This window comes from Apis florea, unplaced genomic scaffold, assembly GCF_048593485.1.
Source record: "Apis florea isolate Af1SG1 unplaced genomic scaffold, ASM4859348v1 contig_37_pilon, whole genome shotgun sequence".
Taxonomy (NCBI): Eukaryota; Metazoa; Arthropoda; class Insecta; order Hymenoptera; family Apidae; genus Apis; species Apis florea.
In genome coordinates, this window is record NW_028256861.1 from 2,851,171 (window position 1) to 2,872,149 (window position 20,979).

The 20,979-nt window shown below is 25.1% G+C and overlaps 4 protein-coding genes across 4 annotated transcripts; 2 read left to right on the top strand and 2 right to left on the bottom strand.

Moving 5' to 3' along the window:
- Positions 1 to 614: 614 nt before the first annotated feature.
- On the bottom strand, positions 615 to 5,905 carry stc (nuclear transcription factor, X-box binding stc). Its single transcript, XM_086916120.1, has 10 exons — positions 5,828 to 5,905; positions 4,154 to 5,650; positions 3,916 to 4,089; positions 3,419 to 3,808; positions 3,063 to 3,344; positions 2,681 to 2,971; positions 1,999 to 2,462; positions 1,338 to 1,868; positions 1,156 to 1,262; positions 615 to 1,050 (listed from the first exon to the last, which is right to left on the bottom strand). Exons 2-10 carry the CDS (start codon positions 5,637 to 5,639, stop codon positions 948 to 950), a joined length of 3,828 nt encoding a protein of 1,275 aa, XP_086772246.1. The 5' UTR covers positions 5,640 to 5,650; positions 5,828 to 5,905; the 3' UTR covers positions 615 to 947.
- Gcn5 (Gcn5 acetyltransferase) lies at positions 5,711 to 9,488 on the top strand. The gene is made up of 5 exons (XM_003691118.4): positions 5,711 to 6,452; positions 6,575 to 7,543; positions 7,618 to 8,178; positions 8,252 to 8,976; positions 9,076 to 9,488. The coding sequence occupies exons 2-5, from the start codon at positions 6,582 to 6,584 to the stop codon at positions 9,267 to 9,269; spliced, it is 2,442 nt and encodes an 813-aa protein (XP_003691166.3). The 5' UTR covers positions 5,711 to 6,452; positions 6,575 to 6,581; the 3' UTR covers positions 9,270 to 9,488.
- Positions 9,489 to 10,406: 918 nt separating this feature from the next.
- Positions 10,407 to 13,704, top strand: LOC100866369 (actin 403). The gene is made up of 4 exons (XM_003691116.4): positions 10,407 to 10,709; positions 11,102 to 11,480; positions 12,103 to 12,338; positions 12,500 to 13,704. Exons 1-4 carry the CDS (start codon positions 10,584 to 10,586, stop codon positions 12,887 to 12,889), a joined length of 1,131 nt encoding a protein of 376 aa, XP_003691164.1. The 5' UTR covers positions 10,407 to 10,583; the 3' UTR covers positions 12,890 to 13,704.
- Positions 13,705 to 15,289: 1,585 nt separating this feature from the next.
- Positions 15,290 to 20,098, bottom strand: LOC100866251 (uncharacterized). Its single transcript, XM_003691115.4, has 4 exons — positions 18,738 to 20,098; positions 17,081 to 17,829; positions 16,706 to 16,924; positions 15,290 to 16,641 (listed from the first exon to the last, which is right to left on the bottom strand). Exons 1-4 carry the CDS (start codon positions 19,791 to 19,793, stop codon positions 16,551 to 16,553), a joined length of 2,115 nt encoding a protein of 704 aa, XP_003691163.1. The 5' UTR covers positions 19,794 to 20,098; the 3' UTR covers positions 15,290 to 16,550.
- Between the last annotated feature and the right edge of the window lie 881 nt (positions 20,099 to 20,979).

Here is a 20,979-nt window from a genome sequence, read left to right on the forward strand (position 1 = left end):
TATAACCAATTTTTCTCCAAAAAAATTATAAACAAAAATAAGAATCATTAATCAGAAAATATTTTTCTTTTTTATATTATATTTTATATATATCTCAATAATCTTAAAAATAAATAAGTAAAATCATAAGCAAAAATAGATAAATCTTTTTCTTTTAATCATTACTTTATAAAAAATATATATATTTTAATTTTCTTGTAATTATATATTTTTTAATTATAACAATATTAAAAATTAATCAATGATTATTAAATTTAATGAGAATGAAAAATTATATTATTAAATTCAAATAATTTTTATTATTATAACATTGTAATTTTTATATTCTGATTCTATACATTTTAATACTTAATACATAAGAATTATTTGTATTAGTATTGTTGTCATGTTATATTTCAGCAAATTATCAGAAAAATTTCTTTTTGAAAAAAGTAGAAATGAGATAGAAAAACAAATAACAATTTTATAATACAATAGAATATCCATCATTTGTTCTCTCATTGTTCTCATTCAACTTTTTCCAATAGTTTTTCCCTGCTATAATGTAGTTACTGAAAATAGTTAATAAGACAATACTATATAATATATAGTACCAAAGTATTTTTTACTAATGCTTCGTGAATAATTTTATTTTTTATTTTTAAAAAGAAAAAAGAAAAAGTTACATTTAATTATATTTAATTTGATGATTTGTTTCTGAACTTCATCTATCTTTTGATATGATACATAGAAGAAAATAAAGTCTTACAAATTCGCATTTCTCATAAATTGAACAGCATTAATTTAAACAGTAATATTATAATAATGTTATATATTTTTATAAAGAATAAATGTTATTAAAATGTTTAATTAATCAATTATATATTTAACAACACATTTTTATCTAATATGACATTAATTGCATCACTTATATTACTTACACTTTACATAATACAGAGATAGTAATCTTAACCTTGATAATCAAAATAATCTATTTCTGGCTCTGATGTTTTTATGCTTGATGGCGTGTCTGGTTTTTGAGTTTTTTTCGCAGGCAGTGATAATATTGTCCTGAAAAAGAAGAAAGTAATTAGAAGATTATGATATGATATTTTAATATTTATGATACTTAATTAATATTTATTTTACTTTTTTTAAAAATATACACATACTTACTTCACAGATCCATCAGTTTTTGTAGTATTTAACATTGGACCTGGAACTTTTCTTTGACCATTTTCTCGTTGTACAATTTCTAATAAACTATAGCTAGGTAACCAACACTATAATTATAAAATCAGGAAATTAATTTATGAAATTAATTTAATTTTATTGTTTAAATATTATAAAGAAATTACTTTATCTTTTACAGCAGTTGCAACAACATTTCTTTTTGGCTCCTGATCATATGCCTGACTTTCACAGCCAAAATGTTCACAAGACTCGTGAATGAAATGACGCTTATCTTTATTCATGCTGTCAAAAGAATAACTGCGTGATTTTTGTTTAGAAATCTTTGCTAACTGAACCAACTCTGTTAATTTTTCATGAACCATTTGACAAAAATGCGGATCCTTCTTAGCCCATTGTTTCATAAAATCACTATATCTAGGCATTAATTTTCCACTTAAATCTGGATTTATAATTTGTAAACCTAATGCCAATCTTCTATTCCGTTCTATTATTTTACATTCATCATTACATTCTAAAGTTTTTAACTGATTTTGTTTTTTTACTCCTTGACCAAACACTTCTTCCAAATTAATAGAATGACCTAGTTGCATATCAGCCATTTTACTAGCTAATATACTACTTGCTATTCTTTGATATTCTTTAGAATTTTCAGCACAAACACGAAACATAGTTCTATGTCCACATTGACATGTCACCTGTAGAGAATGATTTTTATCAATAAAATTAATATATTATATATAATATATAACATATAATATATAAAAATTCATTATATAATAACAAATAATAAATCTCATTTTTTTTTAAACAAATTTAAATAATTACCTTAACCATTTCCTTACAAGGTGTATCTGGACATTTACCCTCATGACATGGAGCAGCACAAATATGTCCACACATTTCTCTTAAAGTAGTGCAAGGCTGAGAACACTGTTGTCCTGGTTTTTCACATGGTCCAGGATGACAAATAGTAATACATTTATGTCGACCACAAGATATAGGTTTATTACATGATAAACCACATGAAATTTCATTAACATGACATGGCACAGCTTTTCGTAATTCGTGTTTACCATGACACCATCTTTGAGTGAGAACAGTACAAGGTGGGCAAGTTATTTCACTATGACAATTATGCAATACTTCATGCCCACAAGAATGCTGGCGAGAACAAGGTTTATCACATACAGGTCTTCTTGTTCCACATGGAACAGGAGGATATATCACTGAAGATCCACATTCACAATATAGTTCATCAAAACTACTACGCCAGCAAGGTTGACATCTCCCTATATTAAAATATATTATATTACTTTAATTTTTTATATACAATAATAGTTAAAAGTTAATAATAATAGTAATAATAAAAGTTAAATAATAGTTCAAAGTTGATTTAGTAATATAATCTATCATGTATTATTTTTTCTTTCCATTATAAACTATTTTAAACTTTTTTAATTATAAAATTTAATTTTGAAATTTATTTATAATTAACATAATTTAATACCTTTATGACATCTTTGTTCACATTTATGTCTACCACAACTTAAAGTTTTAGAACAAATTAATGGACAAATATGTTCTATTTCTATACAACATAGTTGATTACATTTGTGTTTGCCACAAGATCTTTTCTTTATACATTTTTTTTCACATCTTGCATCATCAGCTTTTGATATTAAATCTTTACAAGCTATTTCTCTATCCATATTTCCGCAACGACATTTAACATCTGTAGATAAATCACAAACAGGACAATCTCCTTCATGACATCTTGCTTTACACTTATGAGGATTATCTATAAATAATATATTATATTACAATTTCTTATAATTTTCTTATCTTAATAATATAAAATATGTATAGTATTCCTAATTTAAACTACTCACTAGGTTGTCCACATTTTAAATTTTTCGAACATATTTTTTCACATATAGGAATTGGATCTAAACAATTTTGTCTTTTATCTGTTAATGGTGTTTGTCCACAACAGCAAGTTGTAATTTTCTCAGGAATTAAAGAACAAGATTCGCAAGCATCTGCATGACATAACTTTGTACAAGTATGATTGCCGCATTCTAATAATTTACCACAAACTGTTTCACAAGAATATGTAAGTGAAATATTACTTTGGCAAGTTATTTCTCTTGTATTTTTACCACAAAAACATTCTGAAAATTAAATTTATTATCAGAATTAAATATTTAATATTTTAATTAATATTAAATTACAGTTAAAAATATACTTTGTGTTATTGTTTCTTCACAATTTGCACATTCTCCATGATGACATTTTTTTTGACATTTATGTCTGCCACAATTTAAATTCTTATCACATATGGAATCACACAATAATAATTTATGAACACTACATTGCACTGTTTGCAAAGTTTTACCACAGCCACAATATTTTGCTACCATTGCAGTGCATTGTGGACAAGATCCTGGGTGACATAAAAGAGTGCATTTATGAGGACAATTATTTTTTGATAACATTCTACCACAAATTTCACCACAAGAATGTGCAACATCTCTACGATTCCATTCAGGTGCTTTTGTTTTACCACAAAAACAAAAATAATCTTCAGGAATTATTAAATTAACATTTTGACATGCTGGACATCTCCATCCATTTTCTATAACAATACAAACAGTTATTTATAATTGTATTATAATTGTATTTATATTTATAATCATTTATGTATAATTATTATATTATTAATTATAATTATTAATTACTTACCAGCTTGTGATGATTTTGCCCATTTTTTAATACATTTTAAGTGTAGAACATGATAGCAATTAGAACATGACCAAATATAATCGTTTTGTTTAATATATTCACAACATACTAAACATTCCAATTGCCCCCTATTCAGCTGCTCTGTTAATCTTTCTCTTTGACTTGCATCATCATCTATATAATAAAGCAATTATGTTACATAATATATAATATATTAAAATTTAATTTATATACATACCAATTGGTGATCTTTTATTTTGTCCTCGTTTTTGGATATTATTTCTTTCGCTAATTTCTTTTTTATTTCGCCAATATTCATTTCCTTTTTCTTTATTTCCAAATACATAATGTTTATTTTTATCTTTTTCTTTAAAAATTTCCATTTTACTTTCCTTATTATATTCTTTAAACCCGCTATATCCTTGATAATTATGTCTTTTTTCTTTTACTTCCTTTGTTTCTAATCCAGTTTCCTCACTAAAATTTTCTTTATATTCATTATATTCTCCATTGTTATATATTTGGCCTTTTACTTTAAATTTATCTTCTTTGTAATAATTTTCTCTACTATATCCTTGATATTGAAATTGCTTTTCTTTATAATTTTCCTCTCTATTATATCTATCATTATATTTTCTTATACTTTTATGATTATTATAAGTTTGTTTTAGGCCAGAATTATAGTAAGTTAATTCCTTAATTAGATTATTAGATTGTGATATATCATTAGACTGTATATTATCAGCAATAATAGATCTTTCATCATTATCCTCATTTGATAAATTTTTATTTTTATTTATATTCATATTCATATTTAAAGATGATTCTCTTTCTTTTTTATTTAAATTTGTAATAGAATCTTTTTTACTATTACAAGCATCATTGTTATTCATTGTACGTTTATCTGATGCATCTTCATTTACATATTTTGAATTTACTTGAGATTTTCCCGAATAATATTTGTTGGTAAAGTATTTATTACCTAGAAATTTATAAGGTGTCTTCATTTGTTGTGGATAAGAATTTGTATTTGTATTTCTTCTATAATATTGATCTTGTTGTCCTTCTTTAGGTTTATAATTAGAACTTCTTTTGTTATTATATTTTTTTTCATATCTATTTGCATTACAAAAGAAATATTTATTTGATTTTTTGTTATTTTCTTTAACACAAACATCTGAATCATTAATAGATTTTGTATTTAATAATTCATTATTTTTCTTTTTATCATCATCTTCTTTATTATTTGGTACAAATTCTTGTGCCATAACATGTAATTTTGAATGATTTGTTATGTTACTTGAAGTCTTTTTAATTCTTTTTATAGAATCATGTTTTATCTTATTCTTTAATAAATTATAATCAGAATTCCAATTGTTTTCATATATATAACATTGTTGAGAATCGACATTTGGAAAATATTCTTGATTATTTAATACTTCTGTATTACCTACAGAATTTGTTACATGACCATGATAAGTGCTTGTGGTCAATAAATTTGGCATGACATTTGTATTTGATTGATAGAAAGTATTTGGATTATTTTGTTCAAATATAGGTTCATTTTGTACATAAAATTCGTGATTAGGTTGTAAATAATCATTATTTATATTATTAGGAAATAATGTCCAGTTTCTTGTTACAGTTCCAGAAACATTTTGATCGGAATAAACGTAACAATTTTGATCATCTGGTCCTGAGTAAGAACCATCCCAAGTAGCCATAATTTTTCTAACTTTATGAGTATATTTATGAAATATTTTCTTCGTTATAATTTATTATACAATAAATATAACAACGATACAGTTATGCTTATAAATCTCTTTTAATACAATATTGAACTGACACGCAATCAAAACCTAAATATGATCAACTTATTATTCTAAAAATTTTATATATTTAAATTACTTACATTTTAAAATAAAATACAATATGTACTAATAATACTTGATAATTACGATGTAATAAGTATCTTAAGAATTCTGCAAAAAATAATATAAGATAAGACCGATATCGTAAGACGAAAAGGTATGAAAGCGTTTTTACTCGTGACTTATCGAGCACGAATCATATAATCAAAACATGTAATTAAAATTTCACAGAAATTGCATATTGGAACAATTAAATCAAATTGTAATTGTATGAAATAATATTTAGAAGATTTAGAATATTTTATAACAAAAAAATTTACATATTACATTTAATATAAAAGTTAATTGTACTTACAATGAGAGATCTTTAGAACCTTGTTAGATATTGAATGAACGAGAGAATTAATTTACTATTTGTGGGATAGATGGCACTATAGCATCATATTCAATTTAATTTAGTACGATTCTTAATCTTTTATACTTATTTGTGCTATTATATTGAAAATCATATATTGTACTATAAATATATCACCAATTTTACAAAATTTTCTTTAATTATATATAATATTATATATAATATTATGTTAGTGCTAATTTATTCAAAGATAGTATTATACTATTAATCTTCTAAATATATTTACAGGGTTATTTTCGTAGTTTATTCTTGTAAGTTTCATGCATTATTATATTTTTAGATTTTTATTTGATATATTATAAAAATTTATTTATTATAAATAACTCTGCTTTTCTTAATAAATTTTAAATTATTTTTCTTATTTTTTATTTAGCAAAAATATGACAACAGAAGAAGGAAATCGTAACTCAACATTACAATCATTAGAAGAAAATGGTGTAACTAGTACATCACAACATGCAGGAAATAGTAGAGAACCAAATACTGCCAGATCTCAGGAACAAAGTAGTCGACAAAATAATCTGCAAAGAATACAACAAAGAAAGCAACAAATGTTAAATTTACCACAAATGAAAAAAATATTAAAAATTGCAACATATAGTGCATGTAAAGTTGATGATTGCAAATGTATTGGATGGAAAAATTCTCAAATAATAACTAAATCTAAAAATGATGCACAACAACCTGTTATAAATTTTTTTGATCCTTGTAAAAGTTGTAAACATGTTTTAGAAAATCATGTTTCACATTTAACTAATCAATCAGAAGAAGAAATCAATAAATTATTATGTATGGTCATAGATGCTGATAATATTTTTCTAGGATTACAAAAAGAAGAAGATCCTGATACGAAAAAAGTTTATTTCTATTTATATAAACTTTTGAGAAAATGTATACAATCTATGACTAAACCTATAATAGAAGGTCCTTTAGGACAACCACCTTTTGAACGACCTAGTATTGCAAAAGCAGTAATGAATTTTGTTGCTTATAAATATGGTCATTTACCACAAAGAGATATGCAAGCTATGTGTGATATGGCAAAGATGTTTTTACATTGCTTAAATCATTGGAATTTTGATCCACTTAGTGCTAGGAGAGGCACAATCAGTGCAGAAGAAGCTCCTGCATATAAAATCAATCATACTCGTTGGCTTGTGTTTTGTCATATACCAGCATTTTGTGACTCATTACCTCATTACGATACATCTCTAGTTTTTGGACGAACATTTGTTCAAGCTGTTTTTAAGCCAGTTTCTAGACAATTATTAGATAAATGTCACAGTGAACGAGATAAATTGGCACCAGAGAAAAGAGTAATAGTGTTAACACATTTTCCTAAGTATATAAAACTTTTCATTTTTGTTTCATTAATTGATGTAATATATAATATATTTATTTGATTTAATTTTTTAGATTCTTATCAATGTTAGAAACAGAAATTTATTCTGATAATTCACCAATTTGGGATCCTGATTATAAACAAGTACCTCCTACTTATTTACAATCTGCTTTGGAATCAAAAGCAAATCAAACAAGAAGAACAGGTGAATTTGAAAAAGTCACTGTTCCACCAAATGATAAAGATAATTATACAACAATTAATATAAGTCCTGGTATAAAAAAGATTCATGAAAAAAGATCACATTCTGAAGGTCGTTCAGATGTAAAAAGAAGAAAAAATGAAGAAATTTTTGAAGATTTATCAGAAGAAACAGTTGCTGAAATTGTTGCAACCATTAATGATCCTAATTATATGTGTGGACCTGATGCAGTATTTCCACCAAATGTTCCACGAGATGAAACTGCTAAAATTGAAGAAAGCAGAAAGATTATAGAATTTCATGTAGTTGGAAATAGTTTAACACAACCAGTTTCTAAACAAACAATGCTTTGGTTAATTGGATTACATAATGTATTTAGCCATCAATTACCTAAAATGCCAAAAGAATATATATCTCAATTAGTTTTTGACCCGTTAGTATATTATATAATAGAATAAATATATTTTTTTGATTACATTTTATTACAACATTTTCTTTATTTATAGAAAACATAAAACATTAGCTCTAATAAAAGATGGTCGACCAATTGGTGGTATCTGTTTTCGAATGTTTCCTACTCAAGGTTTTACAGAAATAGTATTTTGCGCTCTTACCAGTGAAGAACAAGTTAAAGGCTATGGTACACACTTAATGAACATGCTTAAAGATTACCATATAAAAAATAATATATTACATTTTCTTACATTTGCGGATGAATTTGCAATTGGATATTTCAAAAAACAAGGATTTAGTAAAGACATAAAATTACCTCGATCAATGTATCAAGGATATATTAAGGATTATGAGGGTGCAACATTAATGCATTGTGAATTAAATGCAAAAATTGTATATACTGAATTCACGGCTGTTATACGAAAACAAAAAGAAATTATTAAAAAGCTAATTCATCAAAGACAACAGGAAATACAAAAAGTCCATCCTGGTTTAACATGTTTCAAAGAAGGTGTTAGGGGAATTCCAGTAGAGTCTATTCCTGGTATTCGTGAAACTGGTTGGAAAAATTATGCTCAGACAAGAACAAGAGGAGTAGCTAAAGGAACTCAAGGACCAGAACCAATGGAAGCATGCTTAGATATCACTGATTCTTTATATAATGCATTAAAAAATGTTTTAAATAGTGTAAAAAACCACAGTACAGCATGGCCATTTTTAAAGCCTGTGGATAAAAATGATGTGCCGGATTATTATGATCATATTAAATATCCAATGGGTAATTATAATGAGAATTCAAATTATTATTAATCATTATTAATAATAAAAATCATAAAAAATAAAATTTTTAATAATTTATATTTTTATGACTTTTCAGATCTCAAAACTATGACTGAACGATTGAAAGCTAGATATTATGTTACAAGAAGATTATTTATTGCAGATATGACACGAATTTTTACTAATTGTCGTTTATATAACAGTCCTGATACTGAATATTATCGATGTGCTAATGCTTTAGAAAAATATTTCCAAACAAGAATGAAAGAAATTGGTCTTTGGGATAAATAAAAAATATAGATTAAAAGTAAATAATCATAGCTATAATTTCATTTGTAAATATAATAATCTAAAATTAGTTAATTCAACAAAGAATTTTTAAAAGAATAAGAAAAATAATAAAAAATAAATTTTATTTATTTATTTACCTATACAATGTCTATCTTTAAAATGAGTTAAAAATATTTGTATATAATATTCGCAATTTATAATAAATTTAGTATTATATTCTTTTATCATTTTTACACTCCAAAAGAAACGATTAAAAATAGAATATACAACTAATTCAAATTAGATACTTAATTTCACGGCCTAATTATGAGGATTAGTCGAACAGTTAATTAAGGAATGTAATACACCGATTATAACGAGATTCTGCATAGTGATTATTCTATGGAACAATGAATCTCTAAAATGCGTTAATTCTGGAAGACTTAGTAAACTGGAATTTCCATTTTCTATAAATATAATTAACTAAAATAAAATTAAAATAAAAATAAACATTTGTATATAAAATATTTTTTTTAAATACAATTAAAAATTTATATACAAGGAAGAAAAATTCTTTTTTTTCTTTAATAAATTTTCTATATATAGACTTTATTTAATTTTGTAATTCTTCACATATATATTTAATAAAATAGAAGTTTATTTTCACTTTCATTGATAAATTGTGATTTACTTGTCATGAATACAAATGATGTAATCTAAATTACTTTAGTTAACAAAATTTAACATTGCTAAAGAGACGCGGAAATACCTTGTATGCTCTACTTCTTATAAAGTCTATATGAACTTTAGTAACAATCTCTTAATTGGCACATATAAAAAAACCAATTAAATTCTATCATAAAGTATTTATTTCAACTTTTATATTAAATATAAGATCATTACTGTTATATGTTAGAAATATTGTATTATTAATGCAATTATTATTCAAATTTTAAATTAAATTATATTAACAAATCTATTGTCAATAAAAATATACATGATAAAATAAATAATAACATTTAGATTTAAATATCAATAATATTTGTTGGGAATTATAGAAATGCAATGTACGAAAATTATTTCATTACATTAACTTATATGTATACTAATTCATTAAGGTGTTAGAAACTATTTAATATATAGGCATGAATGCATAGAGGTAGTATAAAAAGAGGGGGCATCAATATAAAGGAGCTCCATTCTTCAGCAGAAACAATATTAAAGAAGTCAATGCACTGTCGAGATAGTGCAAAATCTAGTCAAAAAAGTTTTTTCCTATTTTTGGCAATCAACTTTAATCTTTTTGTATACAAGTAAAATAATTTTCGATTTAAAATGTGTGATGACGACGTAGCAGCTTTAGTAGTAGATAATGGATCAGGCATGTGTAAGGCAGGATTTGCAGGAGATGATGCTCCACGTGCTGTATTCCCTTCTATTGTTGGAAGACCTAGATATCAGGTAAAATTTATAATTAATAATTAATAATTAATAATTAATAAATTTAATTATTTATTAATTTATTTATATTATAAAATATTAATTTAATTTTATTTATTTTTCTGAAGATTAATAAGAATTTATCAAGTTCATAAATAATTTTTCTTTGTATATATATATATATATAAAATTATAAAATAATTGTTTTTATCATAATTTATAATTAAAAATATGTTTAATATTATCAAATTATACAATTTTTAAATTTTAAAAATTCGATATAATAAAAATTCAATATTTAAATTTATAAGAAATTTACAAGGAAAAATTAATAATTATTTTTTTTTTTAATTTGAAAAATCAGATTAGAAAATTTATTTTTATTCTGAAAACAATAAAAATAATTATAATAGGGAATTATGGTTGGTATGGGACAAAAGGATAGTTATGTGGGAGATGAAGCACAAAGTAAAAGAGGTGTTTTAACAGTTAAATATCCAATTGAACATGGTATTGTAACAAATTGGGATGATATGGAAAAAATATGGCATCATACATTCTATAATGAATTAAGGATCGCTCCGGAAGAACACCCCGTTCTTCTGACTGAAGCTCCTTTGAATCCTAAAGCTAATCGAGAGAAGATGACACAAATTATGTTTGAAACTTTTAATTCTCCAGCAATGTATGTCGCCATACAAGCTGTTTTATCGCTTTACGCTTCAGGACGCACTACAGGCATTGTTCTAGATAGTGGAGATGGAGTTTCACACACAGTACCAATTTATGAGGGTACGTGCCGCTTTATTTACCATTTCAATCAAAAAATTATTTTTTTCGAATCATATTCTTTTGTTTAAAATTCATGTAATTTATATTATAAGATTAATATCTTTTACTAATATATAGTACATAGTTTTCATTAATTTTTATATTAATTTACTTTCTTTTATAATTAGTATTTAAAAAATGAATATTTTTATTACAAAAATTATATATTCTTATAATTAACATTATAATTTTATCGCGACGAGATATTTTTATATATTAAATGAAAATGGTATTTTTCATTTTTTTCATTTGAATTATCCGAATTTTATTCAATTTTTATTTTTTAATTCAAAATAAAAATTGAGAAAAAATTGAGAAAAAAATTTATCTTATTTATAAATATAAATATAATAAACATAACAAACATAATAATAAACATTTTTCTTACAAATTTTTTATTAAAATATTGTAATAAAAAATTATTTTAATTTTAATAAAAATTATTTTTTAATGATTATTTTAAAGTTTAATATCTTTATCAAAATTCTTGTAAATTTTTATACAATTTTGTTTAAAAAATGATACATATATTTTTATCATTATTTATCATTTCAAATACAATGAAAAATTCTATTTGATCCAGGATATGCATTACCACATGCAATTTTACGTATGGATTTGGCTGGTCGTGATTTAACGGATTATCTTATGAAAATTCTAACGGAAAGAGGATATTCTTTTACCACTACCGCAGAGCGTGAAATTGTTCGAGATATTAAAGAAAAATTGTGTTATGTGGCTTTGGATTTTCAGCAAGAAATGGCTACGGCTGCTGGTTCAAGTGCTTTGGAAAAAAGCTATGAATTACCAGATGGTCAGGTAATTTTAACTTACACATCATTTATAATTTTTCTCCGATCTATTTACATTTATAATAAATTTATATAAAATTAAAAATATATATTTAAAAATTGAAAATTTAATATATATCTTTTAAAATAGAATGTTTAAATTGGTGAATTAATTAAGATTAATTTTAGGTGATTACTATCGGAAACGAACGTTTTCGTTGCCCAGAAGCAATGTTTCAGCCAAGTTTCCTCGGCATGGAATCATGCGGGATACATGAAACAACTTACAATTCAATTATGAAATGCGATGTCGATATTCGTAAGGATTTGTATGCGAATTCGGTTCTATCGGGCGGTACCACCATGTATCCGGGTATTGCGGATAGAATGCAAAAGGAAATAACGGCACTGGCTCCATCCACAATGAAAATCAAGATAATCGCGCCTCCGGAAAGGAAATACTCGGTCTGGATCGGTGGTTCGATCTTGGCCAGTTTAAGTACGTTCCAGCAAATGTGGATCTCGAAACAAGAATACGACGAGTCGGGACCATCCATTGTACACAGAAAGTGTTTCTAATTTTTCTTTTTTCTTTTTTTTTTTTTTGCTATGATTTGAAAAGAAATTTCATTATATCTGATTAAAAAATTATTAATTAATATCGTAATGTCGTAACGAAATCTTGATTTATGTACAAAGTTATACATCACTATACATGTCCGCCATCTGACATTTATTAAAAATTAAGATCTGTTTTTAAGGATAATTAATCTTTAACATTTGTCGAGATGTTTTTGTACGAAATAATTTTATTTATTTTATATTTCTTATCTCTAAATTATAATTTTTATTAGATACAGGTCATTTCATAAATATTTCATATAGATCGTATTTTTTTTTTTTTATCTCTTTTACTCTGTTTATTTTTACCATTTTATGCAGTGTTTTGTTTAAAAACAAACAGATTCGCATATGTGCATGATCGAATAGAATGTAAATTTGTTTCTTTAATCCTATAATAGTTGAAAATTATATTGTTATATATTATGTATTACAAATAGAATTTCAGATTTTTAAAAAATGATCTGTTACTTATGGAACGACCTGTATACAGAACAATAATATGTGTACTATGATATAATATAATATTTATATATAGTACACGATATAATAAATATATTTTGCAAAACGCGCATACACTCACTCATGCCCTTATATAATTGATTCATTTATTTTGATAGCTTAATAGCATAAAAAAATAAAAAATAAAAAAAGTTGTCTAGTTCAAAAAAGAAATTTTTATTATCATAATAAGATTAGTTTATAAAATTTATGGAATTTCTAAAATTTACGCTTGTTATATATCGAACATAATAAAGTTATAAAAAAATATAGTATTCTTAGTTATTTAATTACTTAACTTATTACAATTCTTATCTTTAAAAAATGCATCATATATATCAAATTTATTTTATCTGTACAAATGCGTAAAATGCGTAATCATCGAAAACTGTGATTTTGAAAAATTATTACGCTGAACTAAACAACTTCTTTTTTATATACTTTTCTCTATTATTAGAAGAGACGGAAGTATGTTTATGATCAAAATAAATGAATCATTCTATATACATGTACATTGATCCTGTTAAAATCACATATATTTTACATGTACTTGCGTGCGTACGGTATGTAGTACATATACATATATACACGCACAAAATAAGGAAAACATATGTATATATATATATATATGTATGTATATATATATGTATATACACATGTACAATTATGTAGGCTGTCACAATCTCGTTAATTCGAATTATATCACAAAGTTTTGAAATACTTTATGCAATTTTTTATATTTAAGAAGGAGATAAAATTTAATATTAAATTTTTTCCTCATAATTATACTTTAAGTAGTTCAAATAATTTAAAAAAAAAAAGAATTTATGTTATTTCAAATAATAATTATAAAAGAAACATTTGATAATTATAAATTTTTTGTTTATATGAAAATATAATACATACACGTATGTTTAATAATAAAAAATTATAACATTATTTTACATCTTTGGTATATCTAAATAAACTTCCAATACATAAAATCGAATTAACGAGAACACAACGTAAAGAATTCTATGCTAATATCCTTAAAATATTTAAAAGATGCTACAAGTGCTTATTCTGTTTATTGTAAACAAAATATGATCATTTAATATCTATTTATCAGTAGTACACACTACTATAAATAAAATAGTAAATAAAGATCCTATGTTTAATTGGAAAGATGTTTTTTTTTTTATTTACAAGTTATAATTGCTATATTCACCGTATTTTAACGTCAAGTATTTCACTTTATGAAATACTGACATTTTTTATGGACGGTTGAATTGAGTACCTTGTCGCTTGTCATGTATCAAATAAAATAATATAATTAAATATTTACATGAATAAAAACTTAATCGTTTTCATTTAAAATTTTTTTTAAAAATTATAAGTGAATATAAGTATTATAAGTAGCTGAATTTAGAAAAAAAAAAAAAAGAAATAAAATAAAAAATATTAACAAAACAGTAATTTAGAAATTATTATAGTAAATAATGAATGTTAATAATAATTTGATAATATCAAATAACTACTTCATAATTAAAAAATTAAATTAATTTTAATATTTGCAACTTAATATTGTAACCCCTTTCCTTTCATTTTAATGCAAAAAGATAAATAATTTATTATTTTAAGAAATATAAATATAAATATATGCTACTAATTATTTATTAGTAGCTATGTGTTCTTTTAATTGTAACATTTATTGTAACAATTACTAAATGAACAAATTTGTAATGCAATATTAATTTATATTCTGGATCAGAATTTAAATTATATATATATATATATATATATATATATATATATATATATATATATATATATATATATATATATATATAAGTATATGAGATTAAAAAAAAAAGAAAAAAAGAGAAATAATGTTTTATATATTTTAAATTAATACAATGTATAATCTTTTGTATCTTTCATTTCTAAATTATCTGTGACAATGGATTTTTTTTTTTAATTTTTATGTTACAAACGAAAGAAACTTTATATATATATATATATGCAATTACATTATTTGCTTAAGATTTTTCAAAAAATCCAGATATATCACTTTGACAATTTCGAAATCTTCGTATAAAACTATATAATGCATTTTTAATATTTTTGGAAGACAATTCTTACACGTATATGTATAAATGTTTCATAATTTTTTATAAATAACAATATCATTTAAATTTATTAAATTATAAAAATGGATACACAGGATGCATTATAAATAAAATAATTTACTGAATGCATACTTATTGAAATAAAAATTGTAATGATTCAAATGTTTTCATACTTGAATACTAATTTGAAACTTTTTTTGTAAAATTAATTAATGTTAATTAAAATTAAAAAATTTGGTCCAATATGAGCATAATCTTTATAAAATTTAGTCCCATCTATTTTCATTATTAATATGAATATTCTAAATCATAATAATAAATAAACCATACAATAAATATATCTGTATTATTAGTACTTTTCTTATAATTTTAGAACATGTTTATCAATATCGATTAATTTTAAACTTGAAATTAAAGAAAAGGGGCTACAAAGAATTTGAAATAGATCGTATCATTTACTCATACATATAATAGATTATCTTGAATATTTCTTTCTTTATATCTTTTATATATTTTATCCTTTTCTTACATGTTCAATTAAATTTATATTTTATATCTAATTAATTGCAAAAAAATACATTTAATCTGAACATTTATATCAATTGTGATTTGTACAGTTCCAAGAATAAGGTTTCATAAGCATATGTAATAAATATCAATTAAAATCGAATAAATGAATAACATTTCTATAAAATTGCAAGAAATTGCAGTTTTATGATTAAAATGAATCTTATAGATTAAACAAACTATAAGATCAACACTTTTTGATTAGTAATAAACATCAATGAATGTAAGAAATAAAAAAGTTGTAGGTACTCCTATCAATTATCATCTTTCCTGAATTTTGTTTTAAAAAAAGGTAATAAAAATATCTTTGGTGCTCCTATTTCATGTAATAAAAAGAATATAATTTTAGAAAAGAAAAAAAAAACAGAAGTATGAGGGAGCATATTTATAACAAAGATTAAAAATTATAAGACAAAAAAAGTCCTGTCCACTGTTGTAAAAGTTTATCTTCTAGTAGATTTTCTTCTACCTGTTGATCGTTTTGGACGACGACTGTTCGATCGTGACATATTTGACCAAGGTAAAGAAAATTCACTGTAATTATAAAATAATGGAATAAATTAGTACAAAGTATAATTATTAATATATTTTTACTTACCTTGGCGTGAAACTAGGAATAGGAGCACCAAATGCAGTAACAGGTAACTGGGAATCCACTTGAAGATTTTGTATTTGTTCTATATCAGGCCATAGCGATGATACAGTTTCTTCTTCAACAGTAGATGGACAAGGTCCAGTATGATTTGTATTATAACATGTTGCTTGATGATTCTGTCTTTCTTGTCTTTGTTTCAATTTTTCAATGTGTCTCTGTTCTCTAAAAATAAAAATTCACATATATATATATATTAAAATTAACTTAATTGTAACATTAATTGTAACAAATTTAATTAAAATGTTAATATAAAATAGTTAAAAAAATATATTTTTAATATATTTTATTTTTTTTTTATTTTAATAATACAATACAAACCTTATCCTTTGTACATCCCATCTTTTCCTTCTTCTTTCATCATTTTCTAATTTTAAATGTCTTTTATTAAAAATTTCATCATCCAGATTTTCAGTTCCTTCCATTGTGTAACAGCTTGTATATATTTTTACCCTCCAATTTGGAACTTCTAATGAGGTATCACTTTCAACTAAATTTGGTTCCTTTAAACTTAATGTATAATTAGGATCTCCAACAGCTGTATAATAATGTTCTTCTGTAGTAAGAAAAGATTCTTTTTTTGTTAGTGGTTTTCCTTTCCTATCACTTTTTCTATTGCTTTCTTGAAGTAATGTCTTATCTTGTACTGTGGAAGATGTATCATTACTAATTGTAGACGAACATGAAATACCCCTTTTTCTTTTACTTCCACTGGATAATGATGCTGAATCTGTTCTCCTTTTCTTTTTTTCTTCCCACTCTAATCTAATATCATTACCAGTTTCTATTTTTGTTTCATGTTTACTTTGATTATCATTTGGTTCCTGTTTGACAGTAGTAATACCACCACTAGTATTTAAACGTATTTTAAAGCTTTCATTGTACTGAGAATTATTGTTCTCAGATTGAATGTTCCTATGAAGTTCACTAGTTGATGGCACATTCACAGAGTTAATAGTTGGAGAAGAACATGTTCCTATGTGTTCTGATACAATAGAATTTTCATTGTTTTCTGATCTGAGTTTTTGTAAATTTACACGTCTATCCATACGCTCCAAACGCAATTTAAGCTATAACATAAATACATATTTGTTAATAAATCTTCTTTAAAATTTAATTTTAAGAAATTTATTTATAAAAATAATTTTATATGTAATTTTACAATATTAATATTGAAAATTATATTTATTTGTAAAATTATAAAATATAATAAATTTAAATATTTACTTATATAAAAATGATTAATTAATAATAATAATAATAAATATTTCATTAATCCGAAAATATAATTAAGATTATAAATTAATTTAAATATGTAAAAAAAATAAAATTAATTTTTTCGTTATTTCATTTATAAATACAAATACAAATACAAATATAAAAAAATAAATAATCAGATAAATTACGCAGTATTTGTTTAAATATCTTTATTTACTGTCAACAAACGATAGGTCAGTCGAGTTTTAATTTCCTCTCGAATTCCAGGCATTATCATTTTAGTAATTAATCACATATATACAGATAAATATCACAAAATTGTAACAATATTAATATTATCAATAATAATTTATCACAAAACTTCATTGATTCTTTGAAAAAATTTGTTTATTCAAAATTTTTTCATTTTTCACTGTAAGAATATCATCACAAAGGCAGATTGCGCGCGAGAAATGAGCAGAAGGTATAATATGCTCGTTATTTCGAAGTTATGGTTCTATACAAAACAGCGCCATCATACGGTAACGTTATATCTGACCTTCACGTTTGACTGACCAATGAAAGAAGGAGGAATAAAAACCGGGAAAACAGAGTTGAAAGAAAGGGAAGGGCAAAGATATTGACACACAGGTATAAACGCGGGTATTTTGGAATGCATCTCATTCACAAATCTCACACAGTAAATAAATAAAATTAATATGAAACAAATGAAAAATTACGAACACTCAAATGCGAGATCACAGAAAGAAAAGAAAAGTACCGTTTCATTTTCCTGTCGCAAAGCTGCTAAGAGTTTATCCTTGGTGACAATTTGCTCAGATTGTTGTTGAATCAAATCGAGATGAAGAAGTAAGAGCTCCTTAAGATGTTTGACTTCTGTGAGATCGTTTTGACGTGGTTCATTACCTCGAAGAGGACTGACACCAAGAGCAGAGGTAGCAGTAGCTGCTGCCGGAGCTCCACTGTCTGTCATGCTGGCGTACATGTGATCAAAATCACAAGGAAAACTAAGTATTCCAGCGGCTGGTTTACCATCCTCGTCAACGTTTTGGAATTCATTGCGGGAGCAATTGTTATTCTGGTTAACAACAGAATTAACAGTGGTGGTGGTCGTCGAGACCGTGTTGCTTCGAACGCCGCTAGTCGCCGACGTGGTAGACAAGTGTTCGTTCATCGCCGCGACCATGTTGTCGTCGTCCTCCTCGTTATCTTCTTCCTCGTCTTCTTCGTAATAAGGAGTAGGAACGGTTGTAGTCGTTCGATCGTCGTGCTCAATGATGGTAATGGTGGTGGTAGTGGTAGTAGTGGTAGTGGTAGTAGTGGTGAGATTGACGATTGGCGTCTCAATACACGTTCCTGTGTACGAATCTTGAAATTCAATTTCGTTGTATTCCGTTCTCGAGTTCACATCTTTTTCATTGCGTATATCTTCATGATTCTCAGGTGTCTTGAGATCGGAATTAACGTCGTAAAATTCCACGCCGACGACGCCCTCGGCGGTCAAGCCGGTAACACAGACACCGCTATTACTACCACTGTCACCGTTATCACTACTGGTGGAACAACCACTACCACCATTACCACAGCCACTACCACTACCGCTGTCACTAGTAATACTAGATCCAGTAGTACCAGCGTCGACAATAGTAACAATAGTAGTAGCGTTACTAGTACCATCAGCAAGAGCAACTATGGAAGAGCCAGTGCTGCCAGCAGCGCCGCTCTCGTTTTCTTTCCTGTTCCCGTACTCGTACCCGTGAACGTTCTCCTTCTTATTCTCACCGTTCACGAGTTTCGAGGCCGAGCCACTCGACATCTTCCCTCTCTACCACCCTCACCGTAACTTCCCACTTCTTCATTTGTGGCCGCCTCGAGCGTACCACGCGCCCGCACCGCGCACATTAAGCGTCTTGACAATACCTTCACTGACGATGCCCTCACCGTCGCTCTCTATTCCCGTCACATATCATCACTCTTTAACGATCCTTTGCACGATCGACTTTATAAACACTTTGTTTTAAAAAATGTTATATCTTAATTTCTTCGTGTTTGAATACATTCGTCACTAAGTATCTGCCATTGGCAGTGCACGAGGTGTCTGTCGTCCGAGATCGTACTTGTGTGTTTACTCTGATGAACGATGCGAGCCGCGCGCGGCGTTTCTCGCTTCGTAGCATCCTAAACTCCTGACATCTCGCGGTAGTAAGAATAAACTTTGTTGTTTCATTTAGTTTTCTCATCGATCAATTACTTTGACATCGATGAATATGAAAAAATGCAAACAAAATCCCGTAAATTTGCAAATTTTTCTTTTCATCTTCTATTCTCATGAATATTCGCAACATATTCGCAATAAATCTTATATATTAATTGTATTATATAAATTATTAAATATACAATTGTTTATTAATTTTATTTTTATTTGATTTATAAATTTGTTTAATTTATTTCATTAGTTTTATATACATATAGATTTCATTTTTAATATTCTTTATCCTTTTTTTAATTTAAAAAAGAATTTATCTTTAAAATTTAATATTGAATTATTTTTTATTATTTTCTTTTTTTTTTAATATCAATTTTATTAATTATATAATAATTTTAGGAAATTTTCAATAATATAATATATTATAATATTATGTAATGTCATTGAAAATTTATTTTTAAATATTTATTTTTATATTACATATACATATAAAATATGTACAATATATATATATATATATATATATATATATATATATATATATATATATATATAAATATGTAGATACATGCAATGAACAATTTTTGTATTAAATATGAAGGAATATTTAATTAATATTCTCAAAGTCACAAATTTAATCATTTTATTTAAAATTTAAGCTATAAATGATGAATATATCTAGCTTAAATTACAATAACTAAAATTTATACTCAATAATATTACATGTATAATTTTTATAATGATAATTTGTATATTGGCATCAAAAGTTACAGTCTATAATGTGATACATGTTTTT

Excerpts from the sequence above, each read along its gene's own strand:
- stc (XM_086916120.1), bottom strand. The coding sequence starts at position 5,639 with ATGGCTACTTGGGATGGTTCTTACTCAGGACCAGATGATCAAAATTGT. Across the intron at positions 1,869-1,998 it reads CTTGTAAGGAAATGGTTAAG|GTGACATGTCAATGTGGACA; the intron begins GTAATTATTTAA and ends CATTCTCTACAG. Across the intron at positions 1,263-1,337 it reads CAACTGCTGTAAAAGATAAA|TGTTGGTTACCTAGCTATAG; the intron begins GTAATTTCTTTA and ends TTATAATTATAG.
- LOC100866369 (XM_003691116.4), top strand. The coding sequence starts at position 10,584 with ATGTGTGATGACGACGTAGCAGCTTTAGTAGTAGATAATGGATCAGGC. Across the intron at positions 10,710-11,101 it reads TTGGAAGACCTAGATATCAG|GGAATTATGGTTGGTATGGG; the intron begins GTAAAATTTATA and ends TAATTATAATAG. Across the intron at positions 12,339-12,499 it reads ATGAATTACCAGATGGTCAG|GTGATTACTATCGGAAACGA; the intron begins GTAATTTTAACT and ends GATTAATTTTAG.
- LOC100866251 (XM_003691115.4), bottom strand. The coding sequence starts at position 19,793 with ATGTCGAGTGGCTCGGCCTCGAAACTCGTGAACGGTGAGAATAAGAAG. Across the intron at positions 17,830-18,737 it reads TGCGACAGGAAAATGAAACG|CTTAAATTGCGTTTGGAGCG; the intron begins GTACTTTTCTTT and ends TTTATGTTATAG. Across the intron at positions 16,925-17,080 it reads TGGGATGTACAAAGGATAAG|AGAACAGAGACACATTGAAA; the intron begins GTTTGTATTGTA and ends TTTTATTTTTAG.
- Gcn5 (XM_003691118.4), top strand. The coding sequence starts at position 6,582 with ATGACAACAGAAGAAGGAAATCGTAACTCAACATTACAATCATTAGAA. Across the intron at positions 7,544-7,617 it reads GTGTTAACACATTTTCCTAA|ATTCTTATCAATGTTAGAAA; the intron begins GTATATAAAACT and ends TTAATTTTTTAG. Across the intron at positions 8,977-9,075 it reads TCATATTAAATATCCAATGG|ATCTCAAAACTATGACTGAA; the intron begins GTAATTATAATG and ends ATGACTTTTCAG.